Source organism: Lolium perenne, chromosome 3 (genome assembly GCF_019359855.2).
Source record: "Lolium perenne isolate Kyuss_39 chromosome 3, Kyuss_2.0, whole genome shotgun sequence".
Classification (NCBI taxonomy): Eukaryota; Viridiplantae; Streptophyta; class Magnoliopsida; order Poales; family Poaceae; genus Lolium; species Lolium perenne.
Window position 1 is genome coordinate 224,855,856 of NC_067246.2, and position 22,175 is coordinate 224,878,030.

Here is a 22,175-nt window from a genome sequence, read left to right on the forward strand (position 1 = left end):
TTAACGGACGGAGGGAGTATCAGAAAACTCCAAAAGATTGTGGATGTGCGTACAATCTTCCTCACAATTGGTGAGGTGGCAGCACGATAGGAAATGTGTGAGCAGGGATAGCAAGAAGGTGATGGAGTCCACGGTTGACGGCTTACAACCCCTAGTAACTTCGACGTTTAGAAACAAGCCCACTAGTAGTAGTATCCCAAAGAAATGGTTTTGTTGTGTCTAGAAATAGTTTTGGCTAAGTCAATGCTAATAAATGTATGGTCAATACCAGGATCTGTACAGGTACAAAAGGATGAGCAAAACTTGATGAAACCTTACTGATTTTGACTGAGAAATATATATTGCTAAATGGATTGACCTTTTTCGATAAAGGGAATATATTAATATTAAAAAGATATCAATTACACCCAGCCTCTGCGACAACGCACCACCCTAATGGCACTACGGATGCACACAACCAAAAAACGGAAAAGAAAACTAAGAAACAAAGTCCCGCTACAGTATCTCGGGCCTAACAACAGCAATACATCCACCGCCAAGACAACACCTGAAATACAGACTCTCCAAAAATGACGCCTCCAAGAATGGAACAGTGCTCTAACACCGTCATCGCCCGATCAACGATCTTAGGTTTTTACCCTGAAGATAGTCCCCGCTCTCAAAACAATATCTCCAACAAGGTCATTGCCAGGCACAACCAGCTAAGGCCGGACCTTGGGTTTTCACCCTGAAAGGTAGGACTCTGAACTTCACATGTGTTGTTGCCCCCACTTTCATACCGCTGCTGTGAAGCCCGGAACACCAAGCAAGTCACTCAACAGAGCGGAGACTTGAACCTCCCTTAGCTAGTCCTCCCCTCCGGCCTTCATGAACTTCTCTTCTTCCGACTTTCATCATGGATCCATAGTCACTTGATGTCAACACAGAAAAAGAGCTTCGCGCCGCTCCCTCCAGAACCAATCGGTCGGAATAAAAGCATGGGTGCGCACGGTCGAATACCACCGATCCAGCAAACTTCAGGCAAAAAGCACTGTTACATTCGTCGGCGGAGCCTTCCGGAACTCAACAGTCCGGCCAGATCACGAGTCCAGGCCTCCGGTAGGTCTTCCTTTTCACGCAAGAGAGACCCTAGGACCACCGCCTTTATACAGGTCGGACCCCCACATCGGCGACCATCCCGGGCTTGCCACTCCACCCCTCCACCGGCGACACTGTCGCCGGCTTCCATGCTCCTCCATCTCGCCGCCGGAACGCGGTGATAGATCGATAGATCCACCACCACGAACCGCAGGCCGACCCTCTCCGGCGAAGAAGAGGGCCACCTCCACCGTCGTACCCAAGGCTGCTGCCCCGAGCGACCTCGTGTCCCGGGTGAAGCCCGAGATCGTCTCCACTCACCGACGAGAGGCGGGGGGGGGGGGGGGGAATTGGCGCAGGCCATGGGTCTAGCCGCCGACCACCACCAGCCCCTGCCGGAGTGCTCCGGAGAGCCGACGAGAGGAGGGAGACCGCAGCGCAGGCCGCCGCCGCCCATCCCATCCGCGCTGGCCGGCCCACCAGGGGAGAACCGACGGGAGAAGGGGCGCAGCGCAGGCCGCTGCCGCCCATCCCATTCGCGCCTGTCGGTCCGCGATGCGTCAAGGAGGAGAGATCCGGCCACCGTCCACCACGCATCGACGAGGAAGGGCCCCCGCCGCCGCCACGCCCCGTGGGTCTTTGCCCCGGCGGCGCTACCGGCGGCGGCGGTTAGGGCTGGGAGGGTGGGGTGCCGCTGAGAACGAGATGGGTCTGGGAAGGGTCTAAATTGATTGACCTATAGTCATATAATCATTATCAAAAAGAAAACAGTCAACTAAGTAGGATATCTTTTGCAGGATTTAATTAGGAGTTAATCTTGGTCGAGGGAGCCAAGTCATCCACCCACCGTAACCAGATTGCTCTGCTTGCTTTCTGCCTACACAAAACCAGACACAAGCTAGTGCCTCACAGGAGCCAGGGGGAAGCATATGGCGGGAAGAAGACGGTTAGGCCAACCGTTTTTTCTTCGTTCACCCCCTCCACTCTTGGCGCCAAAGCAAAGCCGTTAGATTATTGGTCACCATCTCGAACCCAACTCGGCTCTTCCCTCCCCGCCCATTTAGGCGCGAAACCAACCATGCCAATGCCCCTCCTCCCCACGACCGACCACCATCATGCCGTCCACTTCGTCCTCGTCCTCGTTGGCGACGTCCGGAACGAGCCGTGGCGGCGGCGGCAGTAGGGTCTCCGCTTTCACCATGCGGGCGGTGGCGCGCATGTCGAGGGCGCGGTGGTTCATCTTCCTGAGGCGGGTGTACCAGTACCAGAACGGCCCGAGGTCCGACCTGGGATCGAACCCGTTCAACTCCGCCGGCTGGCTCGCCTTCGAGCTCGGTGTGATCGTCGCTCAGATGGTCATCACCACAGCCATCGTGGCCACCTCCCCCAAGGAGCGCCCCGCGTGGCCGCTCAGGCTCTGGGTCGCCGCGTACAACGTTGGTAACGTGCTTAGTCTCCCGCTTCTCTATTGGCGACACCGGCATTCCTCGGCTGCCGCCGGCCGTGGCGACGACCCTGAGATGCACGGTGCCAGTGACGCTCTAAGGTTCAGGCTTGACACCTTAATTTTCCGCATAGCTCCCAAATTTAACAGTACAGATTTAAGTCTCTTGACGAATTCTTGTGCACCAATTGCAGGAACAGCTCGTATCTGATGAACAAGGCTAGGGCGTTCCTGGAGCTCTTCTTCGCGATGTGGTTCGTGATGGGCAACGTGTGGGTGTTCGACGCGCGGCTCGGGTCGTTCCACCGCGCGCCGAGGCTGTACGCGCTCTGCATCGGCCTGCTAGCGTGGAACGCCGTCGTATACTCGCTCCCATTCCTCCTCTTCCTCCTACTCTGCTGCTTCGTCCCGGCCGTCGGGTACGCGCTCGGGTACAACATGAATTCCGCCTCCGTCGGCCGGGGCGCCTCCGACGAGCAGCTGGACGAGCTGCCGCGGTGGCGGTTCAAGGAGATGGACGCGCCCAGAGATCGCGAGCACGACGATCAAGTGAGTTCATGTCAATTTTACGCACATTTTCTCTGCAGATTTTCAGGCACATGTCCTGATTTGGATAAGTAGAAGCAAAGATAGCAGCGTTCATTTTAGGTGATGCATGACGGGAAATGGAGTAAAAGAGGGTAGCCGGAATTCACCAAACATTGGCGACCTAAACTTATAATGGTATCCCAAAAAGTGATAAACGTGCGCGAGCAACTCGTACATGCTTCCTTTTTGGGCGATACTAAGATAAGAAGTGCTAACTTTGCCTTTTGGTATGGTGCCTAAGATCACAAGCATCTCCCTGTTATTTAGCAACATAGCAAACATGGAGTGTTTTTTTTTTCTCTCATCCTAGATTAGCTGAACATTCGGCATACCTACTTGTTCAGTAATACATTGTGTAGCATTCTCTGGAAATTGTGCCAGTTCACACTTCACAGCAACAACAAAATGTTCTCTATTATCTTCTTCTTAAAATCGATTGATTCAACGGCAACTTCTTGCAGGAATGCTGCATATGCCTGGCGCAATACAGGGAGAAGGAGGAGGTGAGGCAGCTGCCGTGCACACACATGTTCCACCTGAAATGCGTGGATAGGTGGCTGAGGATCATCTCCTCTTGCCCTCTCTGCAAGCAAGAGCTCAGCTGATCGATTTCTGCATATATACGGTGGAACTGTGATTGATCAGTGGAGCTTGCATTCTAAGCCAGAGATGCGTCGATCGGATGGCGCGGCACAGTCGGATGCATGCACCACACCTTACTGACCTCTTTCGCCAACCCTGTACTAACTCGAGACGCTGACAAGCGATGGATACACTGCAGTTGAAGCCAGAGATAGGTTAATTAGCCATCTTGGGCAGGTAGAAAATGTGTACAGATATTGTTGTTTCCTTTTGTTATTTTTTACTCCGCACGTCTAGTTTCTGAATAGCAACCCATGTTACAGACGCTTATCATCAAATTTTCATGAACCTCAACTAAACAATGGTATAATGCCAAAATAGAATTGTTAGATATTGGTGTCAGGTTATCCTATATTGTTAAAATAATTAGCAGTTTTCGCATTAATTTAATACAAGCATAAAACATGACATAGCAATTTCCAAGATTAACTAGCATACGCATATTAGACATGCAGATCACATAGGCAACTGAAAACCTAGCACATATACATTATTGACACACATTTCCTATTTCTCACATACTTTCTGGTAAAACTATTGATTGCCCTTTGACTCCAGTCCATTCATGAGGCAAAACTTTGTGTACACATCATACCATGCGTTTCGTGTAACACCATTTCCCTAGATTCGCCGCTGCAACCTGCAGGCAAAGGAAAGTGCGTCAACGGGAGTCATGGTCCATGTACAAGATATTTGGGGGAATGTCCGACGTGCGTCGATGTAGATAATACCCGCACTCTGACTGATTCACGATCATTCAATTCTTTCCTATATTTTACAATGCAAGACTTGCATACTTGATAGGAAGTCTACCACCCGTGCATATCACTTTCTTTGGCGCTCATTGGAGTGTTTGTCGTCGAAGAAGCAAAACTGCGTCTCTATCTCTACCGTTGAGGCTGAGTACATTGCCGTGGCGAATTGTTGTGCTCAAGTGTTGTGGATGAGGCAAACTTTGGAAGACTATGGACTCAATTATAGCAAGTGCCTCTTCTATGTTACAACGAGAGCACTATCAAGATCGCCTACAACCCAGTGCTCCATGGGAACACGAAGCATATTGAGACCCTGATGTAGCCCCGCCCAAGGATGACACTACACCAAGGCCAACTAGTTCCCCAAGTGGACCAATGACTCGAGCCTGAGTGAAAACTCTACATGACAAGATGAATGCAATCCTCTCTACACTCAACCTTGAAACACCCTTGAATGGTTTACTACTTCATTCCGAAACTCTTTGTGTGATAAGGTACAAACCTCGTGGAGAAGACATGGGAGAGCGCTCAGGAAAGGCCGGACCACGAGGTGGAAGAAGGACATCGTCAACACGCCTTGCTACTCCAGGATGCAAAGGACCTGCCCAGCAACCCAGGCCGAGCGGCACTACCGCCAGGAGGACCGGCACTGCCGCCCGCTTCAGTGGCACTGCCGCCAGCCTCAGCGGCACTACCGCCCTGGAGCCCGGTACAACCGCCAGTGCCACCGACACTGCCGCCCAAGGGAGCGGCACTACCGCCCAACTCCCCGGCTCGACGCCCAGGCCGGCACTGCCGCCTGTGAAGCTCGGCACTGCCGCCCCAACAAGTCAACGCTCGATCTGAACCGTTCATCTGCCCATCGGTGGCTCTGTTTATGTGTGCCAAATTACCCTTTTGCCCTCACTTCGAATCTGAACTATATGTATCTCTTTACCCACCCAGATTAGGGTTAGACAAGATTTGAGATTAGACTTGAGCTTTGTCTCCCTAGAACCAATGTTCTTTGTATCAAGGCACTCTTGAGGATCTCATACTCTTCATGGATGATTCAAGAGCTACCCCTCTCTCATTCAAGTTCTAGTGTGGATCCCCTTCACCAATCTTTCGCCTCTTGGATTCTACCTAAGGGTCTTTCCAAGAAGTGATTCTATTGGCTTGGTCTAACCTACCAAGGGAGTATAATTGGTTTGTGTTGGGTGTGTGTGTGTTTGAGTTGGATTTGTGTGTGTTCTTCCTCTTCCCCATCCCTCTTCATCCACATACTTGGTCAAATTCGTGGGATTTGGGCCACCCCTAGACCTAAGGTCTCATCAAATGGTATCAACAGCTCTTGGTTGCCACGATTTTGACCCCCACCACCCCCAATTTCATCTCTAGAAGAAATTTGAAAATTCCCAAAAATAGCCCTAAATTGCCTCTTGATGGATCTGTGATTTGGTTGAGTTTGAGTGGTTTTGGTCCATTGACTTCGTGTTCCTAGTGTTGATCTACTATTTCCCTCACTTTTAGCCTCAAATTTTTATTTTCCATCGAATTTGGGACGATTTTGCTCAAGAACACCTCAAGAACAGCAGACCAGTTCGTCAGCCAGCGGCACTGCCGCCGCCAGAGACCAGCACTGCCGCTCCTGGAAGCCTGCACCGGCACTGCCGCCGCCAGAGACCTGCATTGCCGCCCCTGGAAGCCAGCACTGACACTACCGTCGAGTTGAGCCGGCACTGCCACCCCTGGCAAGAAGAGCACGTTCCCAATTTCGTCTCCGCTTAACTTGTGTTTGTTGTTCTGGTTTGAGTGCCTTTGTTTGTAACACTACCCCGCAGCTCCGAAGCAAGCGACGACAACCTCGGCACCCCAAACTAGCAAACGTACATTTGCCTCCACCACCATCTTCGCAAGTTGTGTGATCATCACCGCCTACAAACCACCTAGGTATAACTTGCATTGCCGTGTAGCCCCTCTTCCTTTTGCGACCTATCCTATCGAGCATTGCTTATAAAGTGTTGCGAGACATCACTAGTAGGAAAAGCCTCATCAGTGGCGCACGAAAAAATGATTCTGTGGCGCATGGGCAGTGCGCCACAGAAACTTCGCCACAAAAATAAGGTTTCTGTGGCGCACCCAACCATGCGCCACAGAATTAAGGTGTTCTGTGGCGCATATGGACCAGCTGCACCACAGAAATAGGTGTGTCACTGAATTCTATTTTGGTGCGCCACAGAACAATGTACAGGTATACTCGATTTTGTGCTCTCTGGTGTATTATACAGGTTTTGTACACAGTATACAGGTATAATATAGACAGATAGACCGATATAATATGTACACATATAACATAGCAACATTATACATCATCATCACAGTACTTAGAGCCCGATCGAGATACATATTGTTGGAGATATGCCCAAGAGGCAATAATAAATTAGTTATTGTTATATCTTAGTGTTCATGATAAATGTTTACATCCCATGCTATAATTGTATTAACCGAAACATTGATACATGTGTGTTATGTAAACAACAAGGAGTCCCTAGTAAGCCTCTCGTATAACTAGCTTGTTGATTAATGGATGATCATGGTTTCGTGATCATGAACATTGGATGTTATTAATAACAAGGTTATGTCATTAGGTGAATGATATAATGGACACACACCCAAATGAGCGTAGCATAAGATCAAGTCATTAAGTTCAATTTGCTATAAGCTTTCGATACATAGTTGCCTAAGTCCTTCGACCATGAGATCATGTAAATCACTTACACCGGAAGGGTACTTTGATTACATCAAACGCCATTGCGTAAATGGGTGGTTATAAAGATGGGATTAAGTATTCGGAAAGTGTGAGTTGAAGCATATGGATCAATAGTGGGATTTGTCCATCCTGATGGCGGATAGATATACTCTGGGCCCTCTCGGTGGAATGTCGTCTGATTAGCTTGCAAGCATATGATTGGATCATAAGAGATGACATACCACGGTACGAGTAAAGAGTACTTCTCGGTAACGAGGTTGAACAAGGTATGGAGATACCGATGATCGAACCTCGGACAAGTAAAATATCGCGTGACAAAGGGAATTGGCATCGTATGTAAATGGTTCAATCGATCACTAAGTCATCGTTGAATATGTGGGAGCCATTATGGATCTCCAGATCCCGCTATTGGTTATTGCTCGGAGAGGAGTCTCGACCATGTCTGCATAGTTCGCGAACCGTAGGGTGACGCGCTTAAGGTTCGATGTCGCATAAGTAGATTCGAAATATGAGATGGAAACCGAAGTTTGTTCGGAGTCTCGGATGGGATCCAGGACATCACGAGGAGGTCCGGAATGGTCCGGAGAATAAGATTCATATATGGGAAGTCATTTTCAGGGTTACCGGAAAAGTTCAGGATTTTTCGGTATTGTACCGGAGGTTCTAGAAGGTTCCGGACGGTACCATAGTGGGGCCCACCTATCCCGGACGACCAACATGGACCGGAGGGGTCGCATAGGCCCACATGGGCCATGCACACCAGCCCCCCAAGGCCCATGTGGCTGTACCAAGTGGATAAGATCAAATCCCTTGAAAATAGGGACTTAACTTGGGGGGAAGTTCCACCCTTGTTTTGGCCGACCCTTGGGCTTGGAGGAGGGGCCAAGGCAGCCCCCCCACGCCTATATAAGAGGGAGGGGAGGGCTGGGGCGCAGCACATCATCCCCCCAAGCCCTAGACGCCCCTCTCTCCCTCCTCCTTCTTCCTGCGCAGGCTTGGCGAAGCCCTGCAGGAATTTCTCCTCCACCTCCACCACCACGCCGTCGTGCTGCTGGGATTCTGAGGGGATCTACCACACCTCCGCTGCCCGCTGGAACGGGGAGAGGAAGGGCTTCATCGACAACGTACGCGCGACCGAGTACGGAAGTGCTGCCGACGATCGTCTACACCAACAACGAGATCTAATCTCGTAGGCTTTGGAAATCTTCGAGGGTTAGTCTCATATCAATCTCGTTGCTCCGATCTTGTAGATTAGATCTTGGGTGTTCCATAGATTAGATCTTGGATTTATTCGTCTTTGCGGTAGGAAAAATTTTGTTTTCTATGCAACGAACCCCAACAGTGGTATCAGAGCCATGTCTATGCATAGATCTGTTGCACGAGTAGAACACAATGGTTTTGTGGGAGTTGATGCTTTTGTTGCTTTAGTTTGTGTACTTTGCATCTTGCGGGATGGTGGGATGAAGCGGCCCGGGCTAACTTTACATGACCGCGTCTCATGAGACTTGCTCCACGCTTGACATGCAACTTGTATTGCATAAGTGGCTTTGCGGGTGTCTGTCTCTCCCACCATAGTGAAGATCCAATTTACTCTTTCTATTGACAACACTAGTATCACCGTTGTGGTTCATGTTCGTAGGTAGATTGGATGTTACTCGAAAACCCTAAACCACGTAAAATATGCAAACCAAATTAGAGGCGTCTAACTTGTTTTTGCAGGGTTTGGTGATGTGATATGGCCATGATGTGATGATGATTATATTTGATGTATGAGATGTTCATTATTGTATTATGGCAACCGACAGGAGCCTAATGGTTGTCTTTAAATTTGTTAAGACCTGCGTGTCTATTCATCATGTAATAGCTTTATTTAAAGTAGTTGTTATAGTAGCTATAAGTGATGGACAACCATGAAGCGGTGCCATGGACCTTGGTGCAATGCTGGTGATGATGGAGATCATGCTCATGTGCTTTGGAGATGGAGATCAAAAGCACAAGAAGAAAGGCCATATCATATCACATATTATGAATTGCATGTGATGTTAATCCTTTATGCATCTTATCTTGCTTAGATCGCGACGGTAGCATTATAAGATGATCCCTCACATTAATATCAAGATAATTAAGTGTTCTCCCCTCGTATGCACCGTTGCTACAGTTCATCGTTTTGAAGCATCTCGTGATGATCGGATGTGATAGATTCTACGTTCACATACAACGGGTGTAAGCCATGTTTGCACACGCGGAATACTTGGGTTTGCTTGGCGAGCCTAGCATGTACAGACATGGCCTCGGGACACAGGAAACCGAAAGGTTGAACACGAGTCATATGGATGATATGATCAACATGTTGATGTTCACCATTGAAGCTACATCATCTCACGTGATGATCGGTTTTGGTGTAGTGGATTTGGATCGTGTACCACTTAACAACCATGAGGGATGTTGTATTAAGTGGGAGTTCATTAGTAATTAGATTAAAACATGAACTAATTATCATGAACATAGTCTGAATAGTATTTTGAATTAAAGTTTATAGAATTGGCATCCGTTTTCTACCATGCGCTAGTCTTGTAATTGAGATAGAAATATTGTTAAGTCTGACAAGTAACTTTACGGACTGGTACCGTATTGTTAAAGAATCAAGATATGATTAAGTCCTAATGCAAACTTTTAGTAAACCTCACATTGATGATTCAAAGAGCAATGGTTTCAATTAGTACCAAATCATCTTGTCTCCGTGAAACTTGAAGTTCAAATCCGTTTGAAAAGTAAGGAGCTGGAAATTTTGTTTTCAGAAATAAGCAAGGTATGAGATATGTGTGATATCTAAGACCCTATTGCAAGATGATAGAATATAATCTAGTGAGACTACATAAACTCATAAGTTTTATGGGAATGTACGAAGGTTGAAGACGCTAGGCGTCCCGATCCTCCAACTAGTTGGGCACTAACGATATTCGCATATCCATGAAGTGATCGTCCTTAGTATGCACCGTTGCTAAGACTCGTCGTTTCGAAGCATCACGTGATGATCGGGTGTTATAGATTCTATGTGTGCATACAACGGGTGCAAGCCAGATTTGCACATGCGAATACTAAGGTTAAACTTTACGAGCCTAGCATGTACAGACATGGTCTCGGAAAGTCGTCATGATTTGATGGATAAAATTATGAGTGAAATTGTTCATCACATTAAAAGGTAACTAATAGTGAAATCTGGAACACTTGTCATGTGATGATCAACTTCAAAGTAAGAACCTCGAGGTTATTGATATTTGACCAATGGACCTAAAAGTTATTGAAGGTGAAGTGTTTTCTGAGAATTGGGAAAGCTAAAAGAGAAACTACAAAAGATATTTTGGCAGAAAGAAAGAAAAAGACTAGAAAGTCTAGCTCAGGTGTATATAGATGATATACATGTTATGGATGTATTCCTTGCTTGGTCACATAATGAAATTCTTGGGTATCTGTACCATATTGGTTGGTATGAAGTGTCATACAAAACAACGCAATAGAAGAATACAATGGCCTAAGTGACTGACAAGGAATATGATAGGAATGCACGTCTAGAACAAAAATAAAGTGTTATTATGTACGTCGTTGGCATTCTATCTAGCCCTTAGAATTTATAATAAAGAACTTAATAAATGTTATTTTGCTCTGGTCAAATGAAAACAATGAGTTGTTCAAATTATGACATTACTCCATGTACGATGGATAAGTTATTATAAATCTTAATGGTGAAACACACATACATAACACTGACGCTAAAATGCCATAAGGCAAATGATTTGAATTCCACTTATTTGTGGAACCGCCATTTAGGTCATGTTAGAGAGGAACGCATGAAGGAACTCCATGCAAATGGATTTTTGGAGTCATTTGATTTTTGAATCGTTTGGCGCTTGCAAATCTTTTCTAAAGAGAATGACTAAATACCGTTCATAGGCCAAGAGTTGAACGGCAACTAACTTAGTGGAAACATACATGGTGATGTATATGGTTCACTGGGCATAGTTGTGTGCGGGAGATTCTTCTACTCCATGAAAACTTCCAACAATGAATTGAGTATATATATGTGGATATATTCGATAAGAAAGAAGTTTGGAACATTTGAATGGATTCAAATAAATTTCAGCATGAAGTGGAAATCATCGTAATAGAAAAGTCAAATATCTATGATTGGATCATAGTGGAAATATTTGAATTACGAGTTTTAGCGAACATCTAAGAGAGTTATGAAGTTGTTCTACAACTCACGTTTCTTGGAGTATCATAGTGATGATGAAGTATTCGAGATACGTATCCAAACCTTGTTGGATCAAAGATGAGATAAAATATTGATGCCATTATATTTTTATGGATTATGCTTTAGAGACTACCGCTTTTACACTGAATAGAGCATCATCATGATCCGTTGAAATGACACCATATAAGTTATGGCATGGGTATAAACCCTAATAGTCCTTTCTTAAAATTTTGGTATAAGTAAATGAATTTACAACCAAAATCGGATGAATGTCTTTGTTGGTTATCCCAAGAGAATGGATTGGGATTTCTTTCCACTGTGAAGTAAAAGACAAAAGTATTTGTTAATGTTACTTGCTTATTTCCAAGAAATTGTTTTCTAGCAAAGTATTTGAGTGGGAGGACAATAGAACTTGATAAGGTTTATGAACCTGAGCATAATGATCAGAGTAGCGCAGCATCGGAATTGGTTCCGGAAGCGGCCACGACGATCATGGCTCCCATGACTACAAAGTGTTTTAGACATGGAGATTGAAGTACCTATTGAACCTTGTAGGTATGGTTTACTTTATGATCAAATAAATGATTTGTGGACAAAGGATTGATTTTGAACAATGATAATCCAACTACATAAAAAGAAATTATGATGGGCCCTGACTCCGTTAAAATGGCTATGCGCCATGAAATCCAAGATAGATGAATACTTTTTGAAAGTAAATGGATCTATAAAATTGATGAACTTGGATGGAATATCCTTGAATAAGCTCGACTTGTCGAAAAGTTGTTTACGACAAAGTTCAAAGAGTTGACTACGATAAGATTAGATCTTCCGTAGCGATGCTTATAGTCTACGTGGATTATTCTAGTAATCGTTACATATTTCTTTTATGAGATATGCTAGTAGGATGGCAAAAATACATTACTTAACAGAAGTGTGTATTAAAGGTGTATACAAGATACAACCAAGAGTTTTTGCTAGTCCGTGGAATACTAGATAGGTATACGAACTTCAAATGGATGAAGTGAGTATCGCGGAGTTGGAATCTTCACCGGATGAAATAGTCAAAGAGTTTTTGATTTCATCAGAAACGATGAAGATGCTTGCATTTGCAAGAAATTAAGTGGGAGCGCTGAGACATATTTATAATACTTTATGTAGATGACATATCGTTGATTATAAATGATGTAATTATATACTTGATGTGAATAAAAGGTTTCATTGAGAATTAACTTCAATGAAAGGATATGGACTGAAACATATTTAGTGTCAAGACCTATGAAGATAGATTGAAACACATAATAAGTTTAAGTCAAAGTACATAGAATGAATATTGAAGTAGTTCAATATAAAAATATTAAGAAGGTGTTCTTTTTCATGTGAAGGCTTAACAAGACTTGAGTGTATTTGACACTCAATGAGTAAAAACACATGAGTGACTTTAGATCACGAATAATATGTACAAAGTCAGATGTCCTGTGCTCTAAAGTGTTATGAGCATATACCAGAATGATTCATGTAATGATCATTGGACAACAGCAAGAATATCCATGAGTGCTTTAGAAGAACCAAGGATATATATATATAGTTTTTGTATGGGGTAATGACAAACAAATCACTGTAAGGTGTTGCACCGATATTAGTTTGATCACATATAAAAATAAATTTTCAATCTCAATTAGGCTAAATGTTGTTTAAAAGGTAGCACAATGAGCTAGAAGAAGTCTATGCTAGATTTAGATCAGTTCTAAATATTGTGACGGATTCTACAAACAAAGGCAGAGTATGTCATTGTTTTGACAATGACTGGGGATGTTAAGTCGAGGAGTTCTTTGAGAACTTGGTGTAGTTCCGATAGTGTCAGAACTTTGAAGCTATATTGTGTATGACAATATTAGTGACTTATTTTCAGACCACGGAATTAAGGTTCCACCAGAGGACTAAGCATATACAATTAATGCCGACTCATTTGGAAAATGAGTGATGCGTAGAGACGCAAATGAATTGCAAGATACATACGTTTCTGAACAGTCAGATCCGTTGACTACAAACCTCTCCCGTGAGCAAAACATGATAAGCACCAGAAGGCCAAGGTGTTATATCTTTTCAAATGTAAACTAGATTATTGACTCTAGTGCAAGTGGGAGACTGTTGGAGATATGCCCAAGAGGCAATAATAAATTAGTTATTGTTATATCTTAGTGTTCATGATAAATGTTTACATCCCATGCTATAATTGTATTAACCGAAACATTGATACATGTGTGTTATGTAAACAACAAGGAGTCCCTAGTAAGCCTCTTGTATAACTAGCTTGTTGATTAATGGATGATCATGGTTTCGTGATCATGAACATTGGATGTTATTAATAACAAGGTTATGTCATTAGGTGAATGATATAATGGACACACACCCAAATGAGCGTAGCATAAGATCAAGTCATTAAGTTCAATTTGCTATAAGCTTTCGATACATAGTTGCCTAAGTCCTTCGACCATGAGATCATGTAAATCACTTACACCGGAAGGGTACTTTGATTACATCAAACGCCATTGCGTAAATGGGTGGTTATAAAGATGGGATTAAGTATTCGGAAAGTGTGAGTTGAAGCATATGGATCAATAGTGGGATTTGTCCATCCTGATGGCGGATAGATATACTCTGGGCCCTCTCGGTGGAATGTCGTCTGATTAGCTTGCAAGCATATGATTGGATCATAAGAGATGACATACCACGGTACGAGTAAAGAGTACTTGTCGGTAACGAGGTTGAACAAGGTATGGAGATACCGATGATCAAACCTCGGACAAGTAAAATATCGCGTGACAAAGGGAATTGGCATCGTATGTAAATGGTTCAATCGATCACTAAGTCATCGTTGAATATGTGGGAGCCATTATGGATCTCCAGATCCCGCTATTGGTTATTGCTCGGAGAGGAGTCTCGACCATGTCTGCATAGTTCGCGAACCGTAGGGTGACACGCTTAAGGTTCGATGTCGCATAAGTAGATTCGGAATATGAGATGGAAACTGAAGTTTGTTCGGAGTATCGGATGGGATCCAGGACATCACGAGGAGGTCCGTAATGGTCCGGAGAATAAGATTCATATATGGGAAGTCATTTTCAGGGTTACCGGAAAAGTTCAGGATTTTTCGGTATTGTACCGGAGGTTCTAGAAGGTTCCGGACGGTACCATAGTGGGGCCCACCTATCCCGGACGACCAACATGGACCGGAGGGGTCGCATAGGCCCACATGGGCCATGCACACCAGCCCCCCATGGCCCATGTGGCTGTACCAAGTGGATAAGATCAAATCCCTTGAAAATAGGGACTTAACTTGGGGGGAAGTTCCCCCCCTTGTTTTGGCCGACCCTTGGGCTTGGAGGAGGGGCCAAGGCAGCCCCCCCACGCCTATATAAGAGGGAGGGGAGGGCTGGGGCGCAGCACATCATCCCCCCAAGCCCTAGATGCCCCTCTCTCCCTCCTCCTTCTTCCTGCGCAGGCTTGGTGAAGCCCTGCAGGAATTTCTCCTCCACCTCCACCACCACGCCGTCGTGCTGCTGGGATTCTGAGGGGATCTACCACACCTCTGCTACACGCTGGAATGGGGAGAGGAAGGGCTTCATCGACACCGTACGCGCGACCGAGTACGGAAGTGCTGCCGGATTGCAGCACTGGGGACGATCGTCTACACCAACAACGAGATCTAATCTCGTAGGGTTTGGAAATCTTCGAGGGTTAGTCTCATATCAATCTCGTTGCTCCGATCTTGTAGATTAGATCTTGGGTGTTCCATAGATTAGATCTTGGATTTATTCGTCTTTGCGGTAGGAAATTTTTTGTTTTCTATGCAACGAACCCCAACACATATATAGTGGCAAGTGTCAAATGTTTTGCATACAACTCTTAATTCATACAAATTTCACAATTTCGAGATACAAAGTAGTCTTCATCCGGTTCCTCATTTGCTCCCTCCTCTCTACCCACCAGGCTCGCTTGCATCGGGGTCTTCATCTGGTTCCTACTATGATTAAAATGGAAGAAAGTGAGACCAACAAGTCCGATGCACAAGACAAAATGGAATAAATGCCTCATACATTGTTGGTCAACACAAATACTATGGTCAGAAACCATAGTTGCAGTATACGCCGCAGTATACTTTGCAGAAGGGCCCCCCTTTCCCCGGCCGCCGTTCCGTGAATGGGTCCTTGACGAGACAACAACGCCGATCTGCCTCTCCGGTGCAGAACCACGGTAGTCCCAGCCGCCTCCCTTGTGGCCGCGTCTCCTGCGCTCCTCTCCATGGCCGGACCACGATTGGACTCACCGGGGGAATAATGATAATTGCCATCACCACTATCGTCAGACTCCACAGGTGCATAGCAGTTTGTAGCAGATGCCACTTTTCTTCCCTCGTCGTCCAGTGAACGAGTCCTTGATGCAAAGACCATGCCGGCCTGCCCAGCATTATGCCGGCCCGTGTTTCCGCGCTTCAGGCCGTGTGTCCCGCGCCCTGCACTCTTCGCCTTCTTGCCCGGTGAACCAATAGACTGATCGTTGGAATAAGGAAACCGATGATGGCCGGTTGCAAGATTAGATTGCGATCGGCCGTCATCGGTTTCCTTATTCCAACGATCAGTCTATTGGTTCACCGGGCAAGAAGGCGAAGAGTGCAGGGCACGGGAGACACGGCCTGAAGCGCGGCAACAGGGATCGGCATGATGCTGGGGAGGCCGACACGGTCTTTGCATCAAGGACTCGTTCACTGGACGGCGAGAGAAGAAAAGTGGCATCTGCTGCAAAGTACTTTGCACCTGTGGAGTCTGATGATAGTGGTGATGGTGATTATCATTATTCTGTCGGTGTGTCCAATCGTGGTCCGGCCATGGAGAAAAGCGCAGAGCGCAGGAGACGCGGCCACAAGGGAGGCGGCTGGGACTGGCGTGGTTCTGCGCCGGAGAGGCAGGTCGGCGTTATTGTCTCGTCAAGGACTCGTTCACGGAACGGCGGCCGGGGAAAGGGGGCCCGTCTACAAAGTATATTGCAGCTTATAGGTGACCAAACATTCTAATCATCGGCACTAAAATGGAAGAAAGAGCCAAGTGGTATCTCAACTAGATATCTTATGCCTCATACTTTGTTGGTCGAAAGAAATATTAACATTCAGGGATGGGGTCAGCGAGGCCAGGTAGGATGCACAAGAGATTGATATTTGTGCCATCGCACCAGGCTCACTGGCCCCACCCCAGAGTGTACAAGTGACCAAACAATTTAATCATCGGCACTAAAATGGAAGAAAGGCCAATGCAATTAAGAAGTAGCTAGTATGAACTAAAGTGAATGCCTCATACTTTGTCGGTCAAAACAAATATTAACATTCAGGGATGGAGTAAGCGAGGCCAGGTAGGATGCACAAGAGATTGATATTTGTACCATCACACCAGGCTCGCTTGCTCCACCCCTGAGTGTACAAGTGACCAAACATTCTAATCATCGGCCAATGCAATTAAGAAGTGCCAACTCAAATAATAGACAACTGAATAGTATGAACTAAATGGAATGCCTCATACTTTGTTGGTCGAAACAAATATTAACATCCAGGAATGGAGTAAGTGAGGCCAGGTAGGATGCACAAGATATTGATATTTGTGCCATCACACCAGGCTCACTTGCTCCACCCCCGAGTGTACGAGTGATCGACCAACCATCTAATCATCGGCAAGTACAAAAACACCACCAAACCAGCAACCATGGTGACATAAGTCAAGATGCTCAAACACACATAGCATGCACGGAGCAGATGCTCCAAAGGGATTATTCATCACTTGGTATATAGACCAAGTGATGCTGGCAAAAGAGAGGCCAATCAAGAACCAGTAAATCCAGTAAGTGATAGATATGCCTAAAAAAGCAACAACACATAGCATATCCCAGCTAACCAGATGAGACAAGTCTTGGTAGCCAACTGAATCACCTAGCACCACCTAGCCTTTTAAAACCATCAGAAATAGTCCATTTTCTTCAAAGGATACCACAGTGGCATTCATTTACATGATCCCCTACTGTGGATATCTCTATTTTCATCAAAGCCAACAAGAAATAGAAATTTATCATTACTCAGTTGAGTTCAAAACAAAGCTGAGGTACCATAAGGGATTACTCATCACTTGGTAGTAACCAAGTGATGCTGGCAAGAGAGAGGCCAAGCCTGAGCTAGTCAATCCAGTAGAGATGGATATGCATAAGTAAGCAAGAACACATAGCCTATCCAAGTTAACCAGATAAAACCAACCTTGACAACCAACTTAATAACCTAGCATCACCTAGTCTTTTAAACCATCAGAAACTTCCCATTTTCTTCAAAGGATAACACAGTGGCATTCATTTACATGATCCCCTACTGTGGATATCTCTATTTTCATCAAAGCAAACAAGAAATAGAATTTTATCATTACTCAGTTGAGTTTAAAACAAAGCTGGGGTACCATAAGGGATTACTCATCACTTGGTAGTAACCAAGTGATGCTAGCAAGAGAGAGGCTAAGCCTGAGCTAGTCAATCCAGTAGAGATAGATATGCATAAGTAAGCAAGAACACATAGCCTATCCAAGTTAACCAGATAAAACCAACCTTGACAGCCAACTTAATAACCTAGCATCACCTAGTCTTTTAAACCATCAGAAACTTCCCATTTTCTTAAAAGGATACCATAGTGGCATTCATTTACATGATTCCCTACTGTGAATATCTCTATTTTCACCAAAACGAACCAATTATCCAACTATGAGATGCAACCAGTGGCAATAGCAAGAGCTAATGAGGTCACATCACAACATAAGCAATCCACACCAGTAAACAAGTCCTCATCACCTTATACAGGTTCAGACTTTGGATTTGTTTCCAACAAAGGTTGGAAAACAAATCAAATCCATTTAGTTTAACTGAATCATCACCAACACATGGTTCATTAATAAGAAGTGACAAGCATAGCACCAATTAATCAAGCAATATAGTAGCATCAGTAACAAGCATAGCACCAATTAATCAAGCAATATAGTAGCATCAGTAACAAGCATAGCACCAATTAATCAACTATAGCTCCATCAGTAACAAGCATAGCACCAATTAATCAAGCAATAGCAGCATGACCAGCACATGACACTTTACTAAAGCCAAAGCTTCAGTAAAGCAATTAATCAAGGCTTTCATGCAGTGCTTGACAGGCAACAACTGCAAGCAATGGGATCATAATCCAATCCCTATGCACATACCAGATAAATGGCATCAATTAACACCAACCTTCTCCCCCCTCTTTGTAATTAGCCAAGTTATACAGAATAAGAAAAGGGGGACTGGAGCTAAATCGCTCCAACATCGTGCTAGCAACTAGCAACACAGCAGCATCAACATCCAGAGCACAACAGCGGCACAACAGCAGCACAGCAGCACAACAGCATTTCATCGAGCACTTTGTGCTCGCGCGGGAGAGGAAGAGGGAGGGCAGGGCAGAGGTGGAGCTCACCGACAACAGGGGTGGAGGAGGAGGTTGACGACGACGGCAGGGGTGGAGGAGGAGGACGCGGCGGCTCCTCCTCCTTGATGCGGCGCCGGACCCTCCTCCTCCACGCCGCAGCGGCATGTGCTACTGGTGGCGGGGATGGGTGGAGCGTGGCGGCATACAGCCCTCGTGGAGGAAGGCGGCTGATACGTCTCCAACATATCTATAATTTCTTATGTTCCATGCTAGTTTTATGACAATACCTACATGTTTTATTCATACTTTATATCGTTTTGATGCATTTTCCGGAACTAACCTATTAACGAGATGCCGAAGTGCCAGTTCCTGTTTTCTGCTATTTTTGGTTTCAGAAATCCTACAAAGGAAATATTCTCGGAATTGGACGAAATCAACGCCCAGGGTCTTATATTTCACGGAAGCTTCCAGAGAGCCAGAGAGGGACCAGAGGGGAGCCCTGGGGGCCCCACCCCACCTGGCGGCGTGGCCAAGGGGGGGCGCGCCCCCCTATGGTGTGGCTCCACCAGGACTCCTCCGAGGCTGCCCTTCCGCCTATATAAAGCCTCCGTCACGAAAACCCTAAAACAATAAGCCACGGGACGAGAAAAGTTACACAGCCGCCGCCATCGCGAAGCCAAGTTCAGTGGACAGAAGTCTCTGTTCCGGCACGCCGCCGGGACGGGGAATTGCCCCCGGAAGGCATCTCCATCGACATCACCGCCATCTTCATCGCTGCTGCTATCTCCTAAGATGAGGAGGGAGTAGTTCTCCCTCGAGGCTAAGGGCTCTACCGGTAGCTATGTGGTTAATATCTCTCTCATGTACCTCAATACAATGATCTCATGAGCTGCCTTACATGATTGAGATCCATATGATGAGCTTTGTATCACTATTAATCTATGTGCTGCTCTAGTGATGTTATTAAAGTAGTCTATTCCTCCTTCATGATGTAAAGGTGACGGTGTGTGCATCATGTAGTACTTGGCGTAGGTTATGATTGTAATCTCTTGTAGATTATGGAGTTAACTATTACTATGATAGTATTGATGTGATCTATTCCCCCTTTCATAGCTATTGTTGACAGTGTGTATGCTATGTTAGTACTCGGTCTAAATTGCAACGGTCTATTATGCTCTAGAGGTTACTTAAATATGAACTCCGAATGTTGTGGAGCTTGTTTACTCCGGCTTGAGGGAGCTCTTGTAGCCCTACACAATGAATGGTGTTTGTTATCAAACAAGAGAGTGTATGTAGCACAAGTGATGAGAAGTTATTTATTTATTATGTGATCAATGTTGAGAGTGTCCACTAGTGAAAGTATGATCCCTAGGCCTTGTTTCCAAATACTGCAAACATCGCTTGTTTATTGTTTTACTGCATCTTTACTTCCTGCAATATTACCACCATCTATACCACCTGTGTTTTACTATCTCTTCGCCGAACTAGTGCACCTATACATCTGACAAGTGTATTAGGTGTGTTGGGGACACAAGAGACTTCTTGTATCTTAATTGCAGGATTGCTTGAGAGGGATATCTCTGACCTCTACCTCCCTGAGTTTGATAAACCTTGGGTGATTCACTTAAGGGAAACTTGTTGCTGTTCTACAAACATCTGCTCTTGGAGGCCCAACACTGTCTACAGGAATAGAAGCGTGCGTAGACATCAAGCTATTTTCTGGCGCCGTTGCCGGGGAGGTAAGGTAAAAGGTATTCACATCCTCCGACTACTAAGCTATTTCCTAGCACTATTGCCGGTGTGTGAGTGCTCGAAGATATTTCCTTTAGATCCTGCAATTATATCTTTTTGTTTCTTGTTTTCACTAGTTAGGCTTAATGGAAAACAACAACAAAATGAGAGATCTTTATGAACTTTATCTTTAATTAGGACATGATGTGTTTGAAGAGAGAATTAGAAAACTCATGGAACTTTATATGCATGCTAATGGGAATGTTATTAGTATGAATGCTTTGAACACTATTGTTGCTAATGCTATGGAAAATTCTAAGCTTGGGGAAGCTGGTTTTGATGAGCATGATATTTTTAGTCCCCCAAGTTTTGAGGAGAAAATTTTCTTTGATGATACTTTACCTCCTATTTATGATGATTATAATGATAGTGGTATTTTGGTGCCACCTACTATGGAGGATAAAGGTTATTATGATTATACCATGCCTGCAATTTATGATGATTACAATAATGGTTATGGTAGTTTTACTCCCACTATTACTAATAAAATTGATTATGCTTATGTGGAGAGTAATGATACTTTTATGCATGTGAATAAGAATGCTTTATGTGATACTTATATTGTTGAGTTTGTTCATGATGCCACTGAAAGTTATTATGAGAGAGGGAAACATGGTTATATGCATCTTAATAATATTAAGTTTCCCCTCTTTATGTTGAGAATATTGAAGTTGCGCTTGTGTTGCCTTTCTATGCTTGTTGCATTACGCTTACATGACTTGTTTATTTACAAGATTACTTTTCATAGGAAGTGGGTTAGGCTTAAATGTGTTTTGAATTTGCTTCTTGATGCTCTCTTTTGCTTCAACTCTTATTTCTTGCGCGAGCATCATTAAAATTACTGAGCCCATCTTAATGGCTATAAAGAAAGCACTTCTTGGGAGATAACCCATGTCTTTATTTTACTTCTGCACTTTTGTTTTATATTTGAGTCTTGGAAGTTGTTACTACTGTAGCAACCTCTCCTTATCTTTATTTTATTGCATTGTTGTGCCAAGTAAAGTCTTTGATAGTAGGGTTGATACTAGATTTGGATTACTGCGCAGAAACAGATTTCTTACTGTCACGAAATTTAGCAGCCCCGTCTGTAGGTAACGCAGAAAAATCTGCCAATTTACGTGCGTGATCCTCAGATATGTACGCAACTTTCATTCAATTTGAGCTTTTTCATCTGAGCAAGTTAAGTGCCCCAGAAAAATTCGTCTTTACGGACTGTTCTGTTTTGATAGATTCTGCCTTTTATTTTGCATTGCCTGTTTTGCTATGTTTGATGGATTTCTTTGTTCCATTAACTTTCAGTAGCTTTGTGCAATGTCCAGAAGTGTTAAGAATGATTATGTCACCTCTGAACATGTGAATTTTTGATTATGCACTAACCCTCTAATGAGTTTGTTTTAAGT

General features: G+C 44.7%; 1 protein-coding gene across 1 annotated transcript; it reads left to right on the plus strand.

Moving 5' to 3' along the window:
- Positions 1-2,011: 2,011 nt before the first annotated feature.
- On the plus strand, positions 2,012-4,039 carry LOC127343513 (E3 ubiquitin-protein ligase At4g11680). The gene is made up of 3 exons (XM_051369641.2): positions 2,012-2,623; positions 2,716-3,070; positions 3,571-4,039. Exons 1-3 carry the CDS (start codon positions 2,193-2,195, stop codon positions 3,712-3,714), a joined length of 930 nt encoding a protein of 309 aa, XP_051225601.1. The 5' UTR covers positions 2,012-2,192; the 3' UTR covers positions 3,715-4,039.
- The last annotated feature ends 18,136 nt before the right edge of the window (positions 4,040-22,175 follow it).